Consider the following 20,008-nt stretch of genomic DNA (forward strand, 5'->3'; position numbering starts at 1 on the left):
GTACCTGGCAAAATGTCACCTGGCAAATAATAATAATAAGAATTAAAAAAAAAAAATCTAGATGGCAAAATATCATGGAAGTGGGATTAAGGAATCTGAAACAGTTGTAGAAAGCCAGAAGACTAATTGAAAAAGTCAATCTTCATTCTTCCGATTTGAAAAGTAGAGTTCTCTTGCCCATTATTATCTATGGTATCATACAAATTCTTCCATAAAACGATCACAGTAGTAGCTACAATCAGGTTTAGCCGCCCCAGAGCGTTGCCTTTAGTATGCTTTAAAAAGCAGGGCAGTAATTCTCACAGCAAGATGCCCCTAAGGGAAGTAGCAGCCACTGCCCGCTCAGGTTTATTGGAGTATGACTGAAGAATGTGCACCCAACCTCAGACTGAATTTTTTACTCTAGCATTTGAAGAAATCTCACCACCTAGAGGCAATGTGCCATTCTGCCTCTTGCAAAATCACTACTGAAGGATGAATTTGGTAAGGGTAGGAACACTGTCATTTAAACCAAATTATAGCAGGTATCTGCCTTAGTTCAAAGATCTGATTCATAGTTTTCAGAGTCAAGACAGTACATTGATTATGTTACTAAGACAAGGAAACAGCAGGTCACACTGAGAAGGAAGAAATGACAAGACATCTACATGGTTCATTATAATTAAGATGACAATACCATCAGATTCTGGCTACATATGTATAGCAAATACCTTATACCTGGGGGAAGATTATCCAAACAGATTCAGGGGGAAATACAAGACTGAGCAGCTAGTATGGGTGAGCAAACCCTAGCGGGTAAAGCTCTGCAGTAAATAAGACCAGAGCAGCGATGGGATATAGCTGGAGAACACAAGCAGGCCCTCCCCTCTGCTTGCCTCATCTGCGTGGCAGCCGTAGGAACAGCATCCCCCATATAACGAAGAAAAAACAAATTCATCTCATTATGATGCCAACAGCATAGCTTGGTGCAGCTTATGCAAAGATCACGTAATGCAATCAATTTAAAAGCTCAGGGAAAAAGTACCTCGGAAATAGCAGCTATGAAAGGAAATTAAGTGACAGGAAACCGCAGAAATGAGACAGAGCAATGCGAGCATGGTTCTGTTGTTGCCTTTTTTGAGTAATGTGCCCCCAAAGGAAGTTATTCAACATTTTACATGTACATTCAACATGTACATTTTACTGCAAAACCTGAAATACAAGAAGTCCGATGGGTCCTTCAGGACACAGCAGTTTTCTCCAAACATGAGCTAAACAAATGATCCTCACAGCAAAGATCACTGGGACGGACACCTAGAGACCACAGGTCCCCTGGCAGGCGGTGTCAGCAAGCTGAAAGCGCTGAAGCCGCGTTTAAGGTGATAAACCACATGGGCCTCTGGCAATAGAAGGAGCAATCAGACATCTGTTACCGCCATTTTGCAGAAAGTTTAAGTCGCTTCAGCTACAACTGAAACAGAGCAACTCCTAGCTCCTGTCAGCGCAGCAGACTTCCAGTGCAAAGCAAAACAGGCTTCCTACAAACACTGCTGAGCAAATGCGAGTATTCTAGTGCTGCAACAAAAGCTTGGGCTCACCCGTTTCAGGTTTACAAAATGATCCAAGAAATGCCAACAGGCAGTTTTTCTAAATCCTCTGCTCCTTCCACCTTACTCAGAGAAAGGCAGGCCTGCCGGAGCCACCACACCACCACCGGTGGTGGTTTGGGAGAGGAATAAAAGAACAAGCACAAACCTGACAAATTTTTCAGGTGGAGAAGGGGCAGGAGACAAGACTACCAACCCTGAACTCCTGGAGTCTTCACCAGACCCAAATGTTTTTTCTCCTGTGAAATATTCATCCATTTCAGGTTCGTGCTCTCTCCTTCCCAACAAACCACCTTCAATGTATGGGAAGTTCATTTCCCAGAGACTTTGTTCACTAAGGGCAAGGCCACATCAGACATCTGAAAGACAAGTACAGCAGAGGGACACAACTAAAGGTATGAGAGACAGACAAATACATCACGTGAACTGGCAGGGGTGAAGAGAGGCAATGCTACTTTTCAAAACCTCTGCAGTAGGACCCCGTGAAATGCACAGGCAGGAATCCCCTAATGATCTCACCAACCAGTTGCCAAACTAGTTTTGAGTTGAAAAATCTACTAGTTAGGAAACAACACAGGTGTACATACATACACTTGGGTTATTTCTCACATAGCTGAGCAGCTTGTAAGAAATGAGCAGAGTGTGTAAAATGCTCATCCCCTCATGCATGCACGTGAACAGCAGCTGCAGCAGGAACTTTGTACAGGGTGCAGCCTACATTGGCATAGCAGGGGGCTGGGGGGGGAAGGGAATATGCAAAGATATACCTTACTTAGGAATGCTCACGCGCTGTGTCAAGTAGCGTGATAATTAAATCGTTAGTCACATTGACAAGTGGGTGGAAGAGGCTGGAAATGTCTGATGCAGTTTGCTACGGGCAATTATAGATTTGCCAGCAACGCATCTGTCACACGCAAAGATGGGCTCAGACCCAAGTATCTGCAACAGCTCAACTTTAGCCCATTTCCCACAAGTAAAATGGAACGAAGACACCAGGCTCTGCATCCGCAGTGCTGTAGAACAGCTCAGACCCACCACCAACCTAGCCAACCTACCGCATGAGAACAGCTGTGCAATTCCACATGCTCAAATATTCATCCGGGAAGGAACTTGCAGAGGCTAATCCTTATCCAAAGATCTGGGAATTTCCCTTCTTGAAATTCTCCCCAATAATACTTACTAGTTACATAGCATTTATGTGCCCCCCAGTCCTGTTACACAGCATATCTCACTTGACTGCTGCATTGACAAAAGGCTCACAGGCTCAGCGGAGATCTGAGAGCAGTTCAGTAAATACCTGACCACTCTCTTCAGGAAGCATCTGCTACTCACACAGGACCAATTCATCTTTGCAACAATGTAAAATTTCCTCTAAAGCACAAAACAAAGTAATTCCATTTGTCTTAATGAACTACATTTTATGTGGGAGCTGACAGTGGAAAAACTGGATCTCTAGAGTGCCAGCCCTCTCACTGTCAGCCTCAAAATTCTTCCACATAAGGGGATATAATTAAGAAGTGGAAGGAAGAAAGGCCAAGAGTAACTTGCATTAGAGACACCTTGCTTGCTGTGCCGGTCCCACTCCCAGGGAAGTCTCTGCAGCCGGTACCTTTCCCAGGTCAGAATTCTCAAATTCTTTAGAAATTAACTGTTGCTACAGTAACCCAAAGGCTTGCAGGGGCGGTGGCGATGGTGGGTGTCTGTGTACTTGCTGCTTCCTGCGACACATCAGCTTGTAGGAAACGGCATCTGGTAGGAATGCGCATGTAAGAGGACAAGACTCACACGGACAACTGTGGTGGGTTGGTTTTCCCCAAAGAAATTTTATTTGAGAAAGTTGACAAAAATCCCCCAACCAGTCATTACAGGTAAATCCACACCAGTCCCCCGCACCTGCTCCCCAGTAACCATACCAGTACAGTGAAGATCAAAACGTAACACCAGAACAATGACACTGTAACAGTCACCTGGGGAACTTAAGGCCTCACCACCATTTTTAAGATACAGATATCTTTGTACTCAGATAAGGACGGGGAGAGGATATCAAAACAGACAAGACTGGAAAAGCCCCTTTCTTGTACTGTCTTTTCAAGTTATATAAAAACAAAAGCAGAACCTTAACAGATCTACAGGCTTCAAACTGTAGGACCTTAAACTACCTTCAAATGACTTCTGTAATTCAGTCCTGTGGCATCACTGCTGTTCTGCACTATAACAGCTTTCAAAAACATACAAGGATAAAATTGATGCAAGGGCAGAGGAGTGGATGTGGATTCTTAATATGGCTTTATCAAAAAAGAAACAAATTAAAAGCAATCTAAGCACTTACCGGTGGAACTAACAACTCCAGTAACTTCGCAATGGCGAAGGGGAGGGAAAGTACTAATGTATTTAGATGATGAGAGGTCGTCTTTTCATCCTCTTTCCCATTGCCTCCCCCCGGACAACCATTTCCTTCCCAGCAACAGATCAGATTCAGGTCAGAAATCATAAATCCATGTTTTCAGAATGGTAGGCCAGGCCCAGGGCCATGACAACCCCTTCCCTAGCCAGAAGCGTCTAGGCACATGACACCAGAATGCTGTGCTGCTGAACCATTTGCACTGAAGGAATGCAGGGAAGGTGAAAGAATTTTAATCACTGCCTAAAAACTGCAGCAAGTAAGTCCAGGAAGTTAACCTGCCTGTTTTTTCCCAGCCTGGCTTATTTAACATCATGCCATCTGGATGGCTGAGAAACGACAAGAAGCTACTTGCTCTCTCTAGTACCGCAAAGGAGAATCACAATTACATTAAGGGCACAGTTCAGATTCCCCCAGACATAGAATTAGCCTATTCCTACCCTGTACTGCTTTTCTGAGTTCATCCACATTCTTCCAACTCCTCTGCCAACCTGCAAGGCACCCTTGCACCCTCAGAGCTCAACACAGGGTACAGGCCCTCGTATTTCATGTGAGCAGCAGCCCACTTGGCTTTGAGGTCTCAAAAACGAGGTCCAGCCAGCTGCCTGCTGGATAAACACCACACTGTTAGATAAGAAAAGTCTCCTGCTCAATGTAAGCCCAAGTTTTGCAGCACAACCTGCTCCTATTTGCTCTGTGACTGTATTTGATGGAGGCCTCCCGTCTGCTACACAAAAGGCCGTCCCTGACCAAGGCTTTCAGGAAAGCTGCTGCACCATTTCAGAACAAGAGAGGCAAATCCAAGACAAACATGTGGAGCAAGGGCAGGACCAAGGCTGGACAGCTTATCTGAGCAAAAGCAGGCTTCTCCTTTCCAAGCTCAAACATGCTCCCAAGCCCTACTTCCAAGGCTCCCCTTCCTCCAGGCTGAACCACCGTATGCTCGAGTGCCCTGACCCGTCAGCACAGACACCAGCTCCCACAGGGAGAAACACAGAGGTCCACGACAGGGACCAAACCTTGGACCTCCCTCTATCCTCAGGCCCTGCTGGAATGATGAATCCTATCGCTTTGTACTCACCTCCATTTGCACAGGGCTTAGATCCCGGCTGGTCAGAACAGGGAATGTCCCGCTCTGCCCTGGTGCCCACTGCATGGCACCTAAAGAGCTCAGCAGGGTCAAGTGGCTCAGAGTAACACTACAGTCACAGACAGATGGGAGACATCATCAAGCCAAGATTATAAAAGGAGAACAGACAGCGCAAAAAACTTGCTGCAGCTGTCGTGGAAACATCTTTTTTTTTATTTAATCACTGCCCCAAGAATACCCAAACCCATCAAAACCTCCCCCACCCTCAACATCCAACAGGATTTCACAAGTCCCCCGTTGCCTCCAACGTTTAGGTTCCCCTCCCCCTTTAGGGTCCAAGTTCCTGCAGAAAAGCTCCAGTCAGTGGGTATCATCTGTGAGATGGCTCCAGGGGGCCACAGCTGGGTCCCAGCGGTGTCCAGCTGGGTCTGAGAGGAGGGGGAGGAGGACTTGCTCCTTTACTCAATCAGTTTCTTGGCCTTGAAGAAGCGACGCAGGTAGAAAACCTGCCAGGTGGCCAGTCCGATGAGACAGCACATGGAGAAAATGCTGAAGTACAGAACCCGGGTGTTTGTTGACTCTGAAACAGACAATATACCATTGCACAGGAGCTTGCATCACAGGATGTGCCTCAAGAGAGCAAAGTTCCCAGGATTTCCTCTCCCCACCCTTCGAAGGCAAGGTATCATACAGCACGAAGGCAAGGGCACCCAAGCACCAGCAGTACTCAGTAAACACAGAGGGAACAAGAAGGATAATGAGAGAGAACAAGGTGAAACCGTGGTCAGTGGGCAACATTAAATGGTACAGAGTAACCCACATTCAGGATGGAGAAAGAAATTCTGGAGGTGGGACACACGAGACTCAGCGATTGCTTCAGAAGGAGAGAAGTATCAGCAGGTTTCCCTTACTAGGAACAGAAGGGACAGAGACCGCTACAAGGGCTTGCTCTCCAAATGCTGTGCTAGTAACACACCCAGCAGAAGTAAGTAAGGGGTCTTAGAGCTCCATCCCTCTGAAGGAGCACACAGTCACTTACCATTCGTGTCCCTCATCTCTTCTTCTCGTTTCTTCATATAAGCAAAGTCATTAACAATGGACTCTGAAAGATCTTCCAGGCGCCTCAGTTCTACTTCCAGAGGCTTCAACTTCTCCACTTTAGCAATCTAGAAAACAGAAGAGTCAGGCAATCACCGAGCCAAAACCAAAAGCTCCCCCACATGGGTTTTTACTGCCAGTTTGAACCACTCCTCCTCACACACTACAAATCTGGGACATCCTTCCCCCAGGGAAGCACCTCTACAAGCCAGAAATTACCACTGCATAAAACACTATCACTTCTCCCACCTGTTCTCTGAAACACACTTTCCTACTACCCCTCCTACACAACGGAGGAGCACAGCATGCCTACAAGCACATTTCTTCCTTATTCAGCCTAACGTTAGCTTATTTACAGTTGGCTTCTGAGGAGTGGGTAGAAGAGCCTGCCACATGACTAAACCTCCAGTGAATAGAAATCAGAGTGAGATATAGGTGACTAACTTACATACGCATACGATACTGTTCTATAGGCACACAGGATATTAGCACCGAGACTCACCGCTGCCACACGCCCCAGAAAGCAGCCTGATTCCCAGTAGTAATAAAAGCGTAATGGTTTGATTACACCCACGAGAGCTCAGGGCTTTTTTCATCACTTACGACTGACAACCTCAAGGGCTGCATAGGCTCTTGGTAGGGACCACGCCGCTACGAAGTGCTCCATCTGCCTCAAGCCACCAGGTGGCGCTGCTGGAATACGTATGGGACAGGCTGCCACCGAGCCAGTTGAAGAAGGAAAAAAGAAAAATACACTTCCCTCATAAAAGCTGGTTTTAGAGGACATCATTTTTGCGCAGCACAGGCAACCCACAGTCCTACAAGTCACAGGGTTGTATCCAAAAAAGAAAAGTCCACAGGAAATACAGTTAGAAAGCATGGTCCACAACAGCAGCTATTTAAAGTTGGATGTGAAAACATGCGTGCCTTCACCGGTCCTGGCTGTAACCTGACTACACATTATGTAAAATCTGTGACACAAGGACATTGCTCAAAGGAAGCTAGCTGCAACTCCTGCCACTGCTACAGCATGGAGTTTGAGTAACTCTGGTTCTTGCATAGAATTTGCCGCTATTGCCAAGAAGCGACAGGCACCTGCCATGAAGGCTAGATGCCGTGTCCCCAAGTAATGCAGCAGAAGAAAGATGTGCTACAGAAAACTACAGAAAGCACATGGACACCTGCAGCTCACCAACGGTCTCACAGCCACACAGAATTACTCAGACATAAGCCACAGGACAGCATCTCTCAGTGGTCTGTGCTGACAGGCAGGCAACAGGGTGCCCAGGGTGCAAGCATCACCAAAACACCACTTCCAGAGGCAGCTGCCTGGGTGTCAGAGCCCACCTGAGGAGATGCTCGGGACCAGGCCAGTGCTAGCTGATCAGCTGTTTCACTGAAGGGTCTTCACATGACACACATATCCTGGCAAGTAGCAAGCCATCAAGCAGTCATCTGAGGCTTTTTATGCTGAGGTGAGCTGTATATTACAGCTTTGCCAGCACAGCAGTGTCAATTTGGTGAACGTTTGTGAGGAGAGATAGGAAACAGGAGGTTAAACCCCTGCTGCTTTCTAGTGGCCTGGACACATACCTGCCAGCAGGGCTTTGCTGAAAAACTCGCACCCGTTTAAGCATGCCTATGGCCCAGACTGCTGAGGAAGCTAGAGCAGCAGGTCTGTAACACACACAAAGACTCAGGCAGCTCTACTGACAAGAGAGCCCCACACTGACCAGCTCCACGATGTTCCTGGAGGGCACCTTTCCTCATTCACAGAAGGCTATAAAGGTTCCACTGGGGAAAAACAAGGCTTGTCTGCTGCGTCCTGCATCCCTTCAGCTGCTCTTAATAGGTGTAGCTAGGATCATCTGATAGCTACTTTTAGTGCTGCGTGCACTCTGAAATGCACATCCCGGAACCTCTTTCGTCCCTAGAGAAGCCAATATGCACAGCTGCTCCAAGGGCTTTTTGTAAAAAGCCCACCAAGCACTTGTGATGATGGAACACCATCATCTTAGAATGAACATCTGAACCACCAGAACTGACACGACAACTCCACTGAACTCCTCAGGGGCCACTCAAAGATCTGTCAAAGCCTAACTCTCTTCCTAGCATAGGAAGAGACACACTGTAGCCAAGAATTGACAAGGAACAGCTGATCTGGAAAGGAACCCAGATCACCAAGCCTTCTTGGTGCCCTCTGAAAAGTCTTTTCACTCTTCCCTACCTTCATTTCGACTTATCAAATACAGAAAGTTATTCCTCCCTACCCCAGAGAACTAAGGTATAACACTGCCATGCAGTTAGCTTTTCTAACCCAGCTCACTCTCCAAGCTGCTTTGCTCCAAGAATGTCCAGATCTATGAAAGCTTACAAAGCCAGACTTGGATGTTACCCCTCTTCTAACTGCATGTATCCATGCACAAGCAGGGTATCAGTGACCCTCGTTCAACTCCCCCTATCAAGTCTCCTTGCAGCAATTCAACAAGAACAACTCGGGACAGAAGACAGGTCATTGGCACCTTACAGCACACGAACATCACAAGCAAAAGGCTCAAAAAGGCATCAATTCCAGGAAACCTGAGCAACAGTCCTGCCCTCTGAGGCCTTACAGCAACCAGTCAAGTCAAAACCCACAAATACTACAGCAACCTGGGGAGAGGGAATAAAAAAAAAAAAAAAACAGACTGCAAAGCAGTGTGGCTAAACATCTGTAGCAGCTGTGCAAACATTAAACCAGTCCGAGTCCTTTGCAGACACGCTGCTCAACAAGGCTCAACACAGTCTGCCCCTCTGAGAGGTCTTCACAAGTCAAGGACGCTTGCCAGTGCTGCCAAGATCTCCATTTGGTATCAGGTGGGACTGCAAATCTAAATTCTTCTTTTCTCACATTTGTCTGTGGACCTTTTCCATTGATCTAACTAAGCTGACATGCATAATGGATGTTTACTTTTATTCCAAGACAATTTTATCAGTACAAACAGTGAGCATGTAGATATACAGTCATAGGAGAACCTTTCTGCACAGGCACAACACTTCTAGGTGGTGCTACAGTAATATAACTCAGAATATGCTGTGGGGTTGTATTTAAAGAGATTCTGTAAATGCAGTCACCATAATTCTCCCACTTACGCTCTATGGGGTCATCCCATAAGATTTCAACATCTTGTAATCCTTTAGTAGCGGGTTGCCAGACAGCTGGTGCAATGATTGCTCTGCTCTTCCCTGACCCCAAGTGCTTTTTTACTCCCCACGTAGGATGTGCTCTAGACTGACTTCAGCCATGCAGGACCAGCTAGCCCAAAGCTCAAAAAGATACAAAAACTCCAGCATTACCGTCTCAGAAATTTTTCTTTTTCTAACTGGCACCATAAACAGCATCCTCTGCTACCCACTGCCCTCCCTAAGGCATGTTCCATGCTTTTGTGCACAGCAGACACACAATCATTTGCAGGAATCTTTCTCTGCCAACAACTCTCGTTTTCTCAGGCACAGGCTCTGTGCTGGGGGCTCACTGACCCCGAATTCTAGTAAGCCAAAAGCATAGTAGCAACCATCAAAATTCAGCATCCAAACCAGCCAGGACTGTCCCAGCCACAAAGCAGCTGCTATTCCACACAGCTGGCTCTTGGGTCTAAGAAAACTATGTCCTCTTAAGATGGAAACATTTAGGCTTTATGCCTATTTGCAATGTCACGCCTTCAAACCAAACACCCATTTCACACCAGCTGTTAGTCTGCCAAACACCTTTATGTTGATACGCTGCCAGTTCTTCGAAACGCACAGGCGCCATTTCAGGGCTGTTGAGCTGGGACATCTCACAGTCGGGAAAAGTAAGAACAGTAACATCACAACTTGACCTTTAGGAGGATCTGATATTAACCTAAAATGCCCTCCGCTGCTGGGGCTTGGGAAACTTCACATCTCCGTATCTTGTTGCTTCTGATGCCTATGCCCAGAAGCTGGGTCATGCTGTCCTAGCAAAGAAATTCACACATTAGGCTCCAGTTCCCAGAGTAGAGAATTAATTTCAGTTGATGTTTGTCTTTTTTTTTCCCCTCTCTCCTAACACACAAAGCTTCACTGGAATTGTAGGTTGCAGACAGGCTTTCATCACCACTGGGAAAACAGCTTCCCATCATGAGCCCCAGATCTACAAATGGCATCACGTGAGTGCTGGGAAAGGGGAGCCTGCAGTGCAGGCAGCCAGGGGACATACCTCCTCGTAGTTCTTTGCTTCAACTCCATGCTTCATGTCCAGAATCACGAGCTGGTCCGGCATCCTCCCTGTTCCTGGAAGCATAATGAAAGGATTCATTGTGCGAAACATTCAGCCTGCCAGGAAATCACCAGCTCTCCCCACCACAGAGGAAGAGCTCACAATATCCCTCCCCTCCCTCCATGTCTGCAGCTAACTGCGGAGGCAGCACAGTCCAGCCTAAAAATACAGAGACTTCACAATAAATCCTGACTGTAGGAGAGCCTCCCAAAGATAATGAGAACAAGCTGTAACTAAAAGCACTAAATGTGTGTAGGATGCAAATCACTGTAAAAACTGCAGAGGATTAGAAGATGAATACCAGCTGCTATGAGACAGCCTGGTGAAAAACAAGTCACTAGAGGGACAGATATTCAACTGGGAAGCCCACGGTCCTCCTAGTAGGAAGCGCACCGGCAACTTGTCAAGGTTACTGGGGTTGTAAATGATTTTCCATCCAAAGGAGCAGAAGGTAAACTGCTCCAATTGAGAATATGGCATATGGGGACTACTGACCCTTGCATGCTGCAGCGTTTGTAGAAACGAAGGCAATCCCTTTACCAGCATATCTTTTCAGGGAAAGAACAGCTCAGATGGCTGAGATCCACACTGCTAACGCAAACCCCGAGATGGCAGAGGCTTCTGAAGCTGAGAAAACACCGCTTCAGAGAACTGCCAGCTGAAGTTGCACAAACAGCGTGTAGAATAAGGCTGCAGTCAACAGCACAGCAGGTATCTTTTAAGGCTGTAGCCCCCAAGCTAGAGACACCTATGGCCAATAGGTTCTTCTGACTGTCATACCTGAGAACATTCATCTGACTGTCATATCTGAGAACATTCATAAGAAAATTATATTTTTCTATATCTATATAGGATAGGCATACAACATACCCCAAAGAATGCAGCACATCATCTGACCCAAGTATCATATCCCACTATACCACCCACCAAGGAAATGTCTGTACATAACACATTCCCAAATCCCAGCACTTTGGCCATACATTTGTCCTCAGCTGGCTGCCAGCAAAACACCAAGTCCGAATTCACTTATACTATGAATTTCAGAGTCTTTATCCAGGAGCACGTCCAATACTCACACTCTACTTTAGGAGTTTGCCAGATGGACATTCCCTCAGTCCACAAACAAATTAAATGTACAGGTTACACTGGGTCACTCCAGTCATAGCTAGGAAGATACTCCCGGTCTTCAATACAACATCCCCAATTTTCTCTCTACCCACTGAACAGCTCCTCAACACCAGACCAGAATCACCTGTACCACTAGCAGAACACAGAATAACCTACTGACAAGGTGGTCCCTATCAACTACAAACTGTTCCTTAACTTTCAGGAGCTCAAAATTCAAACCCAGCTATGTAAGAGCCCAACAGATAAATCGGGATTAGGATGAAATTTTGTATTTTCTTATGAAAGACCGGTTACTGTAAGAACAAATTAAAATCCCTGCACTGTTCTTTAACAGACAGGCTGTAGACAACCACCCAGTGCTCCTGTCTCCAACCACAAGTTTTGACCGCTTATGCCATACATATACCACCAGCACGCCTGGAGACTGGCAGGTAGGGCAGCCAACAGTAGCTGCAGAAGAAAATTCAAAGCACACAGTTCAGCAAGGTTTTTTTTAAAGTTGTTTAAATTACAGCAACTTGGATGGAGAGCTGGAGCTTCCAGGAAGAGATGAGAAAGATGAAAAGGCTAGTGAACAGGAGAACAGAACTGGAAGGATTAATTTGTCAGGCTGGAACAGAGAGCTGCCAAGAGGCAGTAAGAAACCAGAAGAGCTGCTGGGTGCAAGGGGATGGAAAGCAGACATTCCGAAAGAGGTTAATGTTGTCAGGGACTGGCCTGGAAAAACTCAAGCTGCTCTTCTATGAGTTTACGGAGCCCAGGGCACTAAGCAGCTCCCTTCATGCCCATCAGATCCTCAGTAACTCCGTGTTCCTCCTGCTCACCAGAGCAGCCTGGATCAGCAGCGAAGAGAAAAACAGTTAAATCCCAGAGATCCTGAACTAAACTGATACCTACTTCCCACAGGAGGTCTTCAAGAGATCATCTCACATGAGCACAGAACTGTTTCCAGGGAGATTAGGGGAGCTCCTAATTTGCAAAGTCAGTGGAAAACCACGATGGTTGAACTGGACGTCAGAAAATTTTCCCACAGAAATTCCAGAAAAAATAAGCCATAACACTCTTAAGAAAATTTGCAAAGAGACAGATTATAGAAGGAGCAAAGAGGTAGAGATTAGCACGCAGGCCCTACAGGGGAGCACGTAGCAAGGCCAGGCTGTCTGTCTCAGAGATTAGCATACGGTGTGAGAGTAAGCATGTCTGGGAACAGAGCACTGCTCAGGAAGACAGGATTCTTCCACGGTGGAAGAGGGGGGGAAAAAGCCTGTCATGCAAACCCCCAAAGCTCCAAAAAGCACCCTAAGAACTCCTCCACTCTGATAAGGTGGACCTTCTAAACAGGACCTCCTCCTCACTTCCTCTTCCTCATTTCTGTGGTTAGGGATTGAGAAATCCCAGTTGCTTAGATCCCTCGGGTCCCAACGGCTCTGGGCTTCCTCTGCCAACAGTTTTTCTCTTCCAGTCCACCAACATCCTCCTTGGCTGCCGCACAAGTCCTGACCACTTACTTGAGACTGTGGGGGGAAAAACCCAAAACCTTTAAAGAGAAACATGGGGATAAAGCAGCACTTGGTCAGTTCCCCCATTCCCATGCTGACCTTACAGAGGAAACCATGCGCTTCCCTGTGACGTGGTTACTTCTCCCACAGTACCTTAACCAAATCCTGCAGATGATCAAGCCTCACAGTACTGCCTCCCTTACTTTAATACTGCCTTGATTTCCAGCACAGGCATGGGAAATCTGAAGATACTCACCATGCAGCATCTCTCTTTAGCAAGGCAGTACCGGGGTACCTGGGTCCAAAAAGAAACTGGCAGCTTGGAGGCCCCTAAAGAGAAAGCCTGCAGAAGAGGATCCAGCTGCTCAATTGAACAGCTCTAGATTTTGGCACCTCAATGCCCCACTGGTCATCAGGCAGAAGCTGCATTTAGAAATGTTTTATCCTCATCAGTACTGAAAGCTTTCAAACAAACTTGCAACAATACAAGGGAGCCAGAGAACAAATATTTGCTACAACCAAAAGAGCTATAAGGGGCCCAGCCTAGGCAAGAAACCCCTGGTCATAAGCCCTGAAATAAGAGTCTAGACACAACTAAAGAAAGAAGCCTTTCCCACTTCAGTGTGTGATCACAGCGAAGCTATGAAAGGTTCTGCAGGACTGTCTGGAGACTTCCCAAATACCCAGGTGTCGGACAGTAAATAGCACGAGTGACTCCTAGATGAGTCATTAGTGCCTGCATGTCTCGATGTGTTAAGGAGCATTTGGAAGCCCTACTTCTGGAGTGAAGTAAAAGCAAAATCATGAACATTTGGGGTCACTGCCTTATCTATAAAACGCTATAGAAGAGGTGTTACAAGCCAGATCCCTCCCAATCCCAACAAAGATCACAGCCTTCTCTTTCTGGAAAGTTCTCTTCAACTTGCAAACTATTTGCATTTTATACGTGGAACAGAACACCAAAAGAGAGGCTGCCTTTCAACAGGTATGAGGAATGCTGCTAGTGACTGTTCTGTGAAATGCTCTGAGATCTTATAGGGTAAGACCTAAGAAGAACTGGCTCCAGGGAGCAGAACTCCGAAAGCAACTGTGAAAATATGTGAGCACCTACAAACTTACATGCACTCACACCACCGCAGATGAGACTGGAGCCCACGTGTTCACTGTTTTCAGCACATTTTTCCTTAAGTTGAGCCCAGCCACTCAAAGCAGCACATGCGTCACACTCACAGGAAACGAGCGCTGAGATCGTTAGGCAACCATCCCTGCAGCACAAATGCAAGGCTGACGTTCTGCTCATTTCCCCTTCCCTTTATTGACCGCTTAAGAGAGCGGTTGTGGGTGCAAACAAAGGCCACGTTCTCTATACACACACTCCCCCCAACCCCAGAAAACGGTTGCTAACCTAACACAGAATTGCTGCCAAGTATGCATTGTGGAGAGATCACGTTCCACCAAATGGGGAGAGATGGTCAGCTGGGGAGAAAGACAGGGTCCTGAAGACGATGGCATCCTGCTCTGTCCTGGCTCGACTGCAAGATGGGGAGAAGCATGAAATGGGCAAAAGAGAAGTGGTTTGATCCCCAGTACTGCCACTCACTGCAACTGTGGTGACCTCCGTGGGAGGAACACGCAATTCCCTTTCAGATGAAACCCAAGCGCTCTACATGACAGCCAGAGAATTTTACTTTACTTCAAATGCAACACCGATAGAGATATTCTGCAGTGAGCCTACAGCCTCCTGAAAATCAGCTTTAAGAGTCAAACAGCATTTTGTGGGCCACACTCAGTATCACTACCCCTAAACCACACATCTATGCGAGCTTGATCAGAAACTAGATAGAAGCAGCCAACAGACCTTTCACTGCACTTACCTACGGGAAGCTTGCTCTCAAAGCAGGCCTCAAACATATCATAGTCTTCAGTGGTGAAGGCAAACTTGCCTTTAGTGGCATCCTCCTTGGCATACAGGATGTGCCCAGCAGAGTCGGTTATCTGTAAGAGACAACAAGGGTAAGAAACACGGTGCTTCACCACCACGGGCTCACACTGCCCATGCAGGAAGGGTTCTCCTAGCCTCCCCTCTAGATCTGCTGCTTTCTCCTTTCAGCAGTTTCCCTCCTTCCTTGCAACTGCATGAATTCCTCCCCTCCTCATCCCTGCTCCAGGAGCTGCAAAAATCAAGAGTGCCTCTAAGGTAAATTACTCACTCTTAAACAAAAAAAAAAAAAAAAAAGAAAGGAAAAAAGCAATCAACCAACCAAAAAAACCCCAAAACCGAAAACCACACTAATTCCTCTTCCTCCTATAACCTCCGAATACAGAATACATTTAGGAACTCTAGCTGAACTAAACTGTTATTCACTGCCTTCATTTTGCACACACAATTCATAAATTCCCATAGCAACAGAGATATGGAGAAGTCTTACGGGACAAAAAAAAAAAAAAAAAAAAAAAAAAAAAAAAGACTCATTCCCCAGAAGATGAAATGGAGAAGGGCACGTCCATTCCTCTGAAAATGAACCACCAGTGTGGCCCCGAGTTATACAAGGTTTGGGTGCCAAGATCCATAAAAGCAGCCACTCCAGGACAATTCAGACTACACAGACAGAATAATGACTGCTTTGCACTAAGTCTATGAAATTAACTAAGAATAGGCAAAAACTGTAGAAGGTCTACAAAAATGCTTCAACAAAGAGTAAAAACAAAAACAAAAAACCCAAAGACACACATTTCATGACGCAGACTTGAAAATCATTGTGCTCAATTAAAGGCTCAGTCCAGTTTAAATACTCTGACCATGGAGAGAGGTAAAAAAAACCCTGAAGGTGTCACAATACTGCATGAGTATCAACTGCGTGTGTTCCACTGGAATGTTTCCCAGTTTCCCTCAACTCTATCCTTCAGCAGGTCTGAAAAAGCATGGGTGCTAAAGTTAGGAGGGGCTTTTGAAAGTCTTAGAGGTGAAGAGACTAAAAAGCTTGGGAATAATTTTAAAGGTACATAAGACAGAAGTACACAAAATAATTTGTGGTATGGAAAAGGCAAGTCAGACATTCTCCTTTACGCTACCTTTCAACAGCAAAACAGCCTTTTTTTACTTGTACAAAGGCCATACAAAAGGGCTATGTACCCAAATTTTTTATAAGGAAACACTCTTTATTCTTTTTAGAACAAGCTTATTAACTCCCTGCCACGGGATACCACTGATGCCAGCATCCTGCTGGACTTGGAATAGATGCGGACCTTCACATGGATAACGAGAGCTGCTGCATTAGGCAGGAAAAATAAAGCATATAAATCCTCATGCCTCAGGCATAAACCATAGCAGGCAAGACTTCAGGAACAAGCTTCCTCTAGATGCAGCTTACCCTGTAATTGCCTGTTACGGGATTTGCTGTAGCTGCCCTGAACCATATGGCATTTGTCAGTGTCGGAGAACAGCGAGGAGCATGGTTCTCCTCCCGCGCTGCCTGCTCAGAGCTCTACCTGCAGTCAAGCGGCGAGCAGATGAAAGCACACCTGCGTAGTCAGGCACGGGCAGCTGTGATGCCAACCTCCTGCCACAAGCCACCAGACACAAGCCACCTCCTGTCTGGAAGTCACCAGGCTATTGAACACTTGAGCACTCGGCTCAAGTGAGTGAGCCCCACTGGAGGACACGACTGTCCACATTGGACCACGCAGACACAACGTAAAAGCATGTGTTTTGGTCACCATATGGTGCATGTTACGGAGCAGCCCTGATTAACCAAGATGCTTGATCAGCGTGGTGCCGCATAATCTGCACACTGGGTTCTCCATCCCAAGGCACAAGAACACAGTAAAGCTCTCAAACATCCCTATTATTTTAAGCACTGTTCCCTTAGGGCTTTGTAGCCACCAGAGCTAATCTTTAGCTAGCAAATATTATGCAGTTTGATCCATTTTTGCCCTTTGCAGCTCTAGCAATAGCCTGCTCACAAACAGAATTCTGGACAGTGTAAGCTCTGCTATCTGCTTTCATCAAAACTGAATAGCATCGCCCAAATCAGCCAAATGCACTGCCCATTCAGCTGGGACGCGGGGGTGGGGGAAGCTGCTAATAGCCCAGCCAGAATGAGTGTGGGGGAGTTGACCTGAAAGGGATTTTTCATTCTATTCTAACGTTATTTACGGTAACGCAATCTCCTACAGACAGGGCATTGTTCACCCTTGACAAACAGCCCGACGGTTCCCCAAACTGCCAGCCTTGACAATGGGGCAGAAGCACATGGCCAGGCCCAAAGGAGACCTCAGCCACACCAACGCTGCCCCTCAGCAGCCAGCTGGCAGAGCCCACGGATTCCTCCCAAACAGAGGGTGCCACTGTTAGTGCTGGGGTATCGCACACACAAAGCTCAGCTCACCAGCAGGAACTCAACTGAGCCCCACCAGAATTAACTACCAACCTCTTCCATGTGGTGGCCTGATCCAGGGGACCGAAGCAGACCATCCAGTGCAGACAGAGAGCCCACCTGCAGACATGATGTCTGAGCTAACCTTTCCCCCATCGACCCAAAGACACACCTAGCAGAGGGGTTAGCGCACCTACAATAGGCCCAGCATGTTGGGAGGCCACGGCATATATTAACAAGAAGGAAAGCAAGAATTGCATGAATTATTATTTCTCCTTTGTAGCTTTTTGAACTAGTAAGGACTTTTATTGTAACTGCAAAAAAATAAAAAGAAGAAAAAACCCGCCAAAACCCAAAAAACAACTTCCATGAGCAGTCCTGCCTGGATACTAGCTTCGGCAGCAAAGCCAGGCTAAGACCCAAGTGTGGGATTCATCGTTTCACTGCCTCCCTAGACAAGTCCTCTGTCATAACCATGAATTTTGGAAGAGACTGTGTGGGGTCAGTTGACCTAAGAGCAGGCAACCAGAGAACCAGGAGGCCTGACCACCAAGTGTTAAGAGACAGATGGGAACGTGGCAGTCTGAAACACATGCTCCTTACCAGGCAAGTACTACAGCAACATTTTAAGGCATTAAAGCTGCAGGCCTCCGCCTATATACAGACAAGTTTCCTCTTACAAATGATGTAAGAGCAGGAGAACAAGATTTTTAAAAAAGCAAGACCCCAGAAATGGCCTTCTCTAGCCATAACCAAGGACGACTGCCAGTAACGCGAGGCCGTCAGGCGTCTGTGGGCCGACGCTGGAAGGGCAGCCTGATTTCAGCAGACCTCAAATCCTCACTAACACTGAGCTCTGAGACTCCCGAGCAGACCGTTCGCTCCCTGTCTGCACACTTTTCGAAGCCTTTGGGCACCCAGACAGAAATAAAAACCAGACAGAAAGCTGTTACCAACTGATGACGTAGCCACGGACCTTAGTGAGTGAGGTGGGAAATGAAGAAAGCCCAGGGAAGGCAGACCGCGGACAGGATTAACGCAAAGTTGTTCTAGTTTTAACAGCTGCCTGTCACATCGGTTAGCAGCATATATTGTGCCGACCCTTCCCCTGTACTCCGCAAAGACGCTTCAGGATTATTTTCCTCGCTGTGGCAACCACCTGCCCCCTTAAATCCCACGCGTGCCGCCAGGCAGCAAGCGTGCCCTCCTGCACGGCCATGTCGCGTACCGAGCCCCGGTGGCGGAGCACCGGCTGGCCCCGTCCCCGCAGCCTGCTGCTCCTGCCCGCCGTGCCCGGCCGGCCGCGGGACGGGGCCCTGGGAAAGCCACGTCACCGACCGCTTCCCCCGTGCGGGGCCGGTGGCCTCTGGGCGGCCTCACCCGGCTGCCGCGCAGGGCCCCGGGCACGCAGGTGCCGTGGCGGCCGCCGCGCAGGGCCCCGGGCACGCAGGTTCCGTGGCGGCCGCCGCGCAGGACCCCGGGCACGCAGGTTCCGTGGCGGCCGGGGGCGGCCGCTGCAGCGCGGCTCTGGGGGCAAACCCGTGTACGTGGCTCCAGCCGGCGGAGCCCATGGCCGGGCGAGCGCTGCCCCGGCCCCCCCCCGCGCCACGGGCGAGAGGCCGGGCCGCCGCAAGCCCCGCGCGTGGGTCGCTGTCACGCGTGGAAAACGTCACCACCACCCCCCGCCCTGCCCCCGCACGCCGGGGAGGCGGGGCCACGCCGCCCGCCCCGGCCGGCCCCCGCTGCCCCCGCCCCGGCCCGCGTCGCCGCGGCCGCACCTTGAGGTTGGCGGAGGGGCCGGTGGAGGAGCCCGGCGGGGCGCCGATCTCGTACTCGCCCGTGACCAGCGTGTCGCGGTGGATCTCCTCCCGCAGGCACTTCCGCGCCTTGCCCGGCAGCTGGAAGGAGATGGGCCGCGCCGGGCCCACCAGCGCCAGCAGCAGCAGCAGCGCCAGGAGCGGGGCCTGCCCGAGGCGGGGGCGGCCGGGCAGCGGCAGCGGCATGGCGGCGGCTCCGAGTGCGGCAGGCCCGGCCTCCGCCTCCGCCACACGTGACCCGCACCGCCACCCGCGTCACGGGGGGCGGGGCCGGGGCGGGGCGGGGCTGCGGGGCGGGGGCTTGGGGCTGGCGGGGCGGGGCCGCGGGGGCGCCCAGGGCCCGCGGGGTGGGCTGCTCGGTGTCCCCCGGGGGGGGCTGCCCTGGGCTCAGGCGCTGGAGCCCGGCCCTTCGAGCGGGTGTTCTGTTGTTACATCAGTTGTGAATGAAAATAATTCATTAATAACGGAAGATAATGAGTGGCGATCGTTTCTTTCGTTAAAGAATTGAAAAATTATGACAAATCCAAGCGTGCTGCGAGGCGGAGGAGCGGGCTGGGAGCGGACAGGCAGCCTGGATTGCCCAGAGACCTCCAGGCAGCTGAGGTCCTCCCCTGGGAGGTGCACGCGCTGTTTAATTTATGGGTCATCTTAATTTCAGAGTAATTTCCCTCTCAGCTTCTCCAGCCAACAAAATTCCGTTTTATCTGACATCTCGCCTCCTCGCATCAGCACCC

At 48.5% G+C, this 20,008-nt stretch overlaps 1 protein-coding gene across 1 annotated transcript; it reads right to left on the minus strand.

Moving 5' to 3' along the window:
• Positions 1-3,389: 3,389 nt before the first annotated feature.
• TMED10 (transmembrane p24 trafficking protein 10) lies at positions 3,390-19,508 on the minus strand. Its single transcript, XM_040602512.1, has 5 exons — positions 19,236-19,508; positions 14,956-15,076; positions 10,395-10,468; positions 6,117-6,243; positions 3,390-5,657 (listed from the first exon to the last, which is right to left on the minus strand). Exons 1-5 carry the CDS (start codon positions 19,458-19,460, stop codon positions 5,536-5,538), a joined length of 669 nt encoding a protein of 222 aa, XP_040458446.1. The 5' UTR covers positions 19,461-19,508; the 3' UTR covers positions 3,390-5,535.
• Between the last annotated feature and the right edge of the window lie 500 nt (positions 19,509-20,008).

Source organism: Falco naumanni, chromosome 7 (assembly GCF_017639655.2).
Source record: "Falco naumanni isolate bFalNau1 chromosome 7, bFalNau1.pat, whole genome shotgun sequence".
Taxonomy (NCBI): domain Eukaryota; kingdom Metazoa; phylum Chordata; class Aves; order Falconiformes; family Falconidae; genus Falco; species Falco naumanni.

Coding starts and splice junctions, on each gene's coding strand:
- TMED10 (XM_040602512.1), bottom strand. CDS start 19,460: ATGCCGCTGCCGCTGCCCGGCCGCCCCCGCCTCGGGCAGGCCCCGCTC. Junction 15,077..19,235: donor GCCCCTCCGCCAACCTCAAG/GTGCGGCCGCGG, acceptor TGTCTCTTACAG/ATAACCGACTCTGCTGGGCA. Junction 6,244..10,394: donor AAGCAAAGAACTACGAGGAG/GTATGTCCCCTG, acceptor TCTGTTTTCTAG/ATTGCTAAAGTGGAGAAGTT.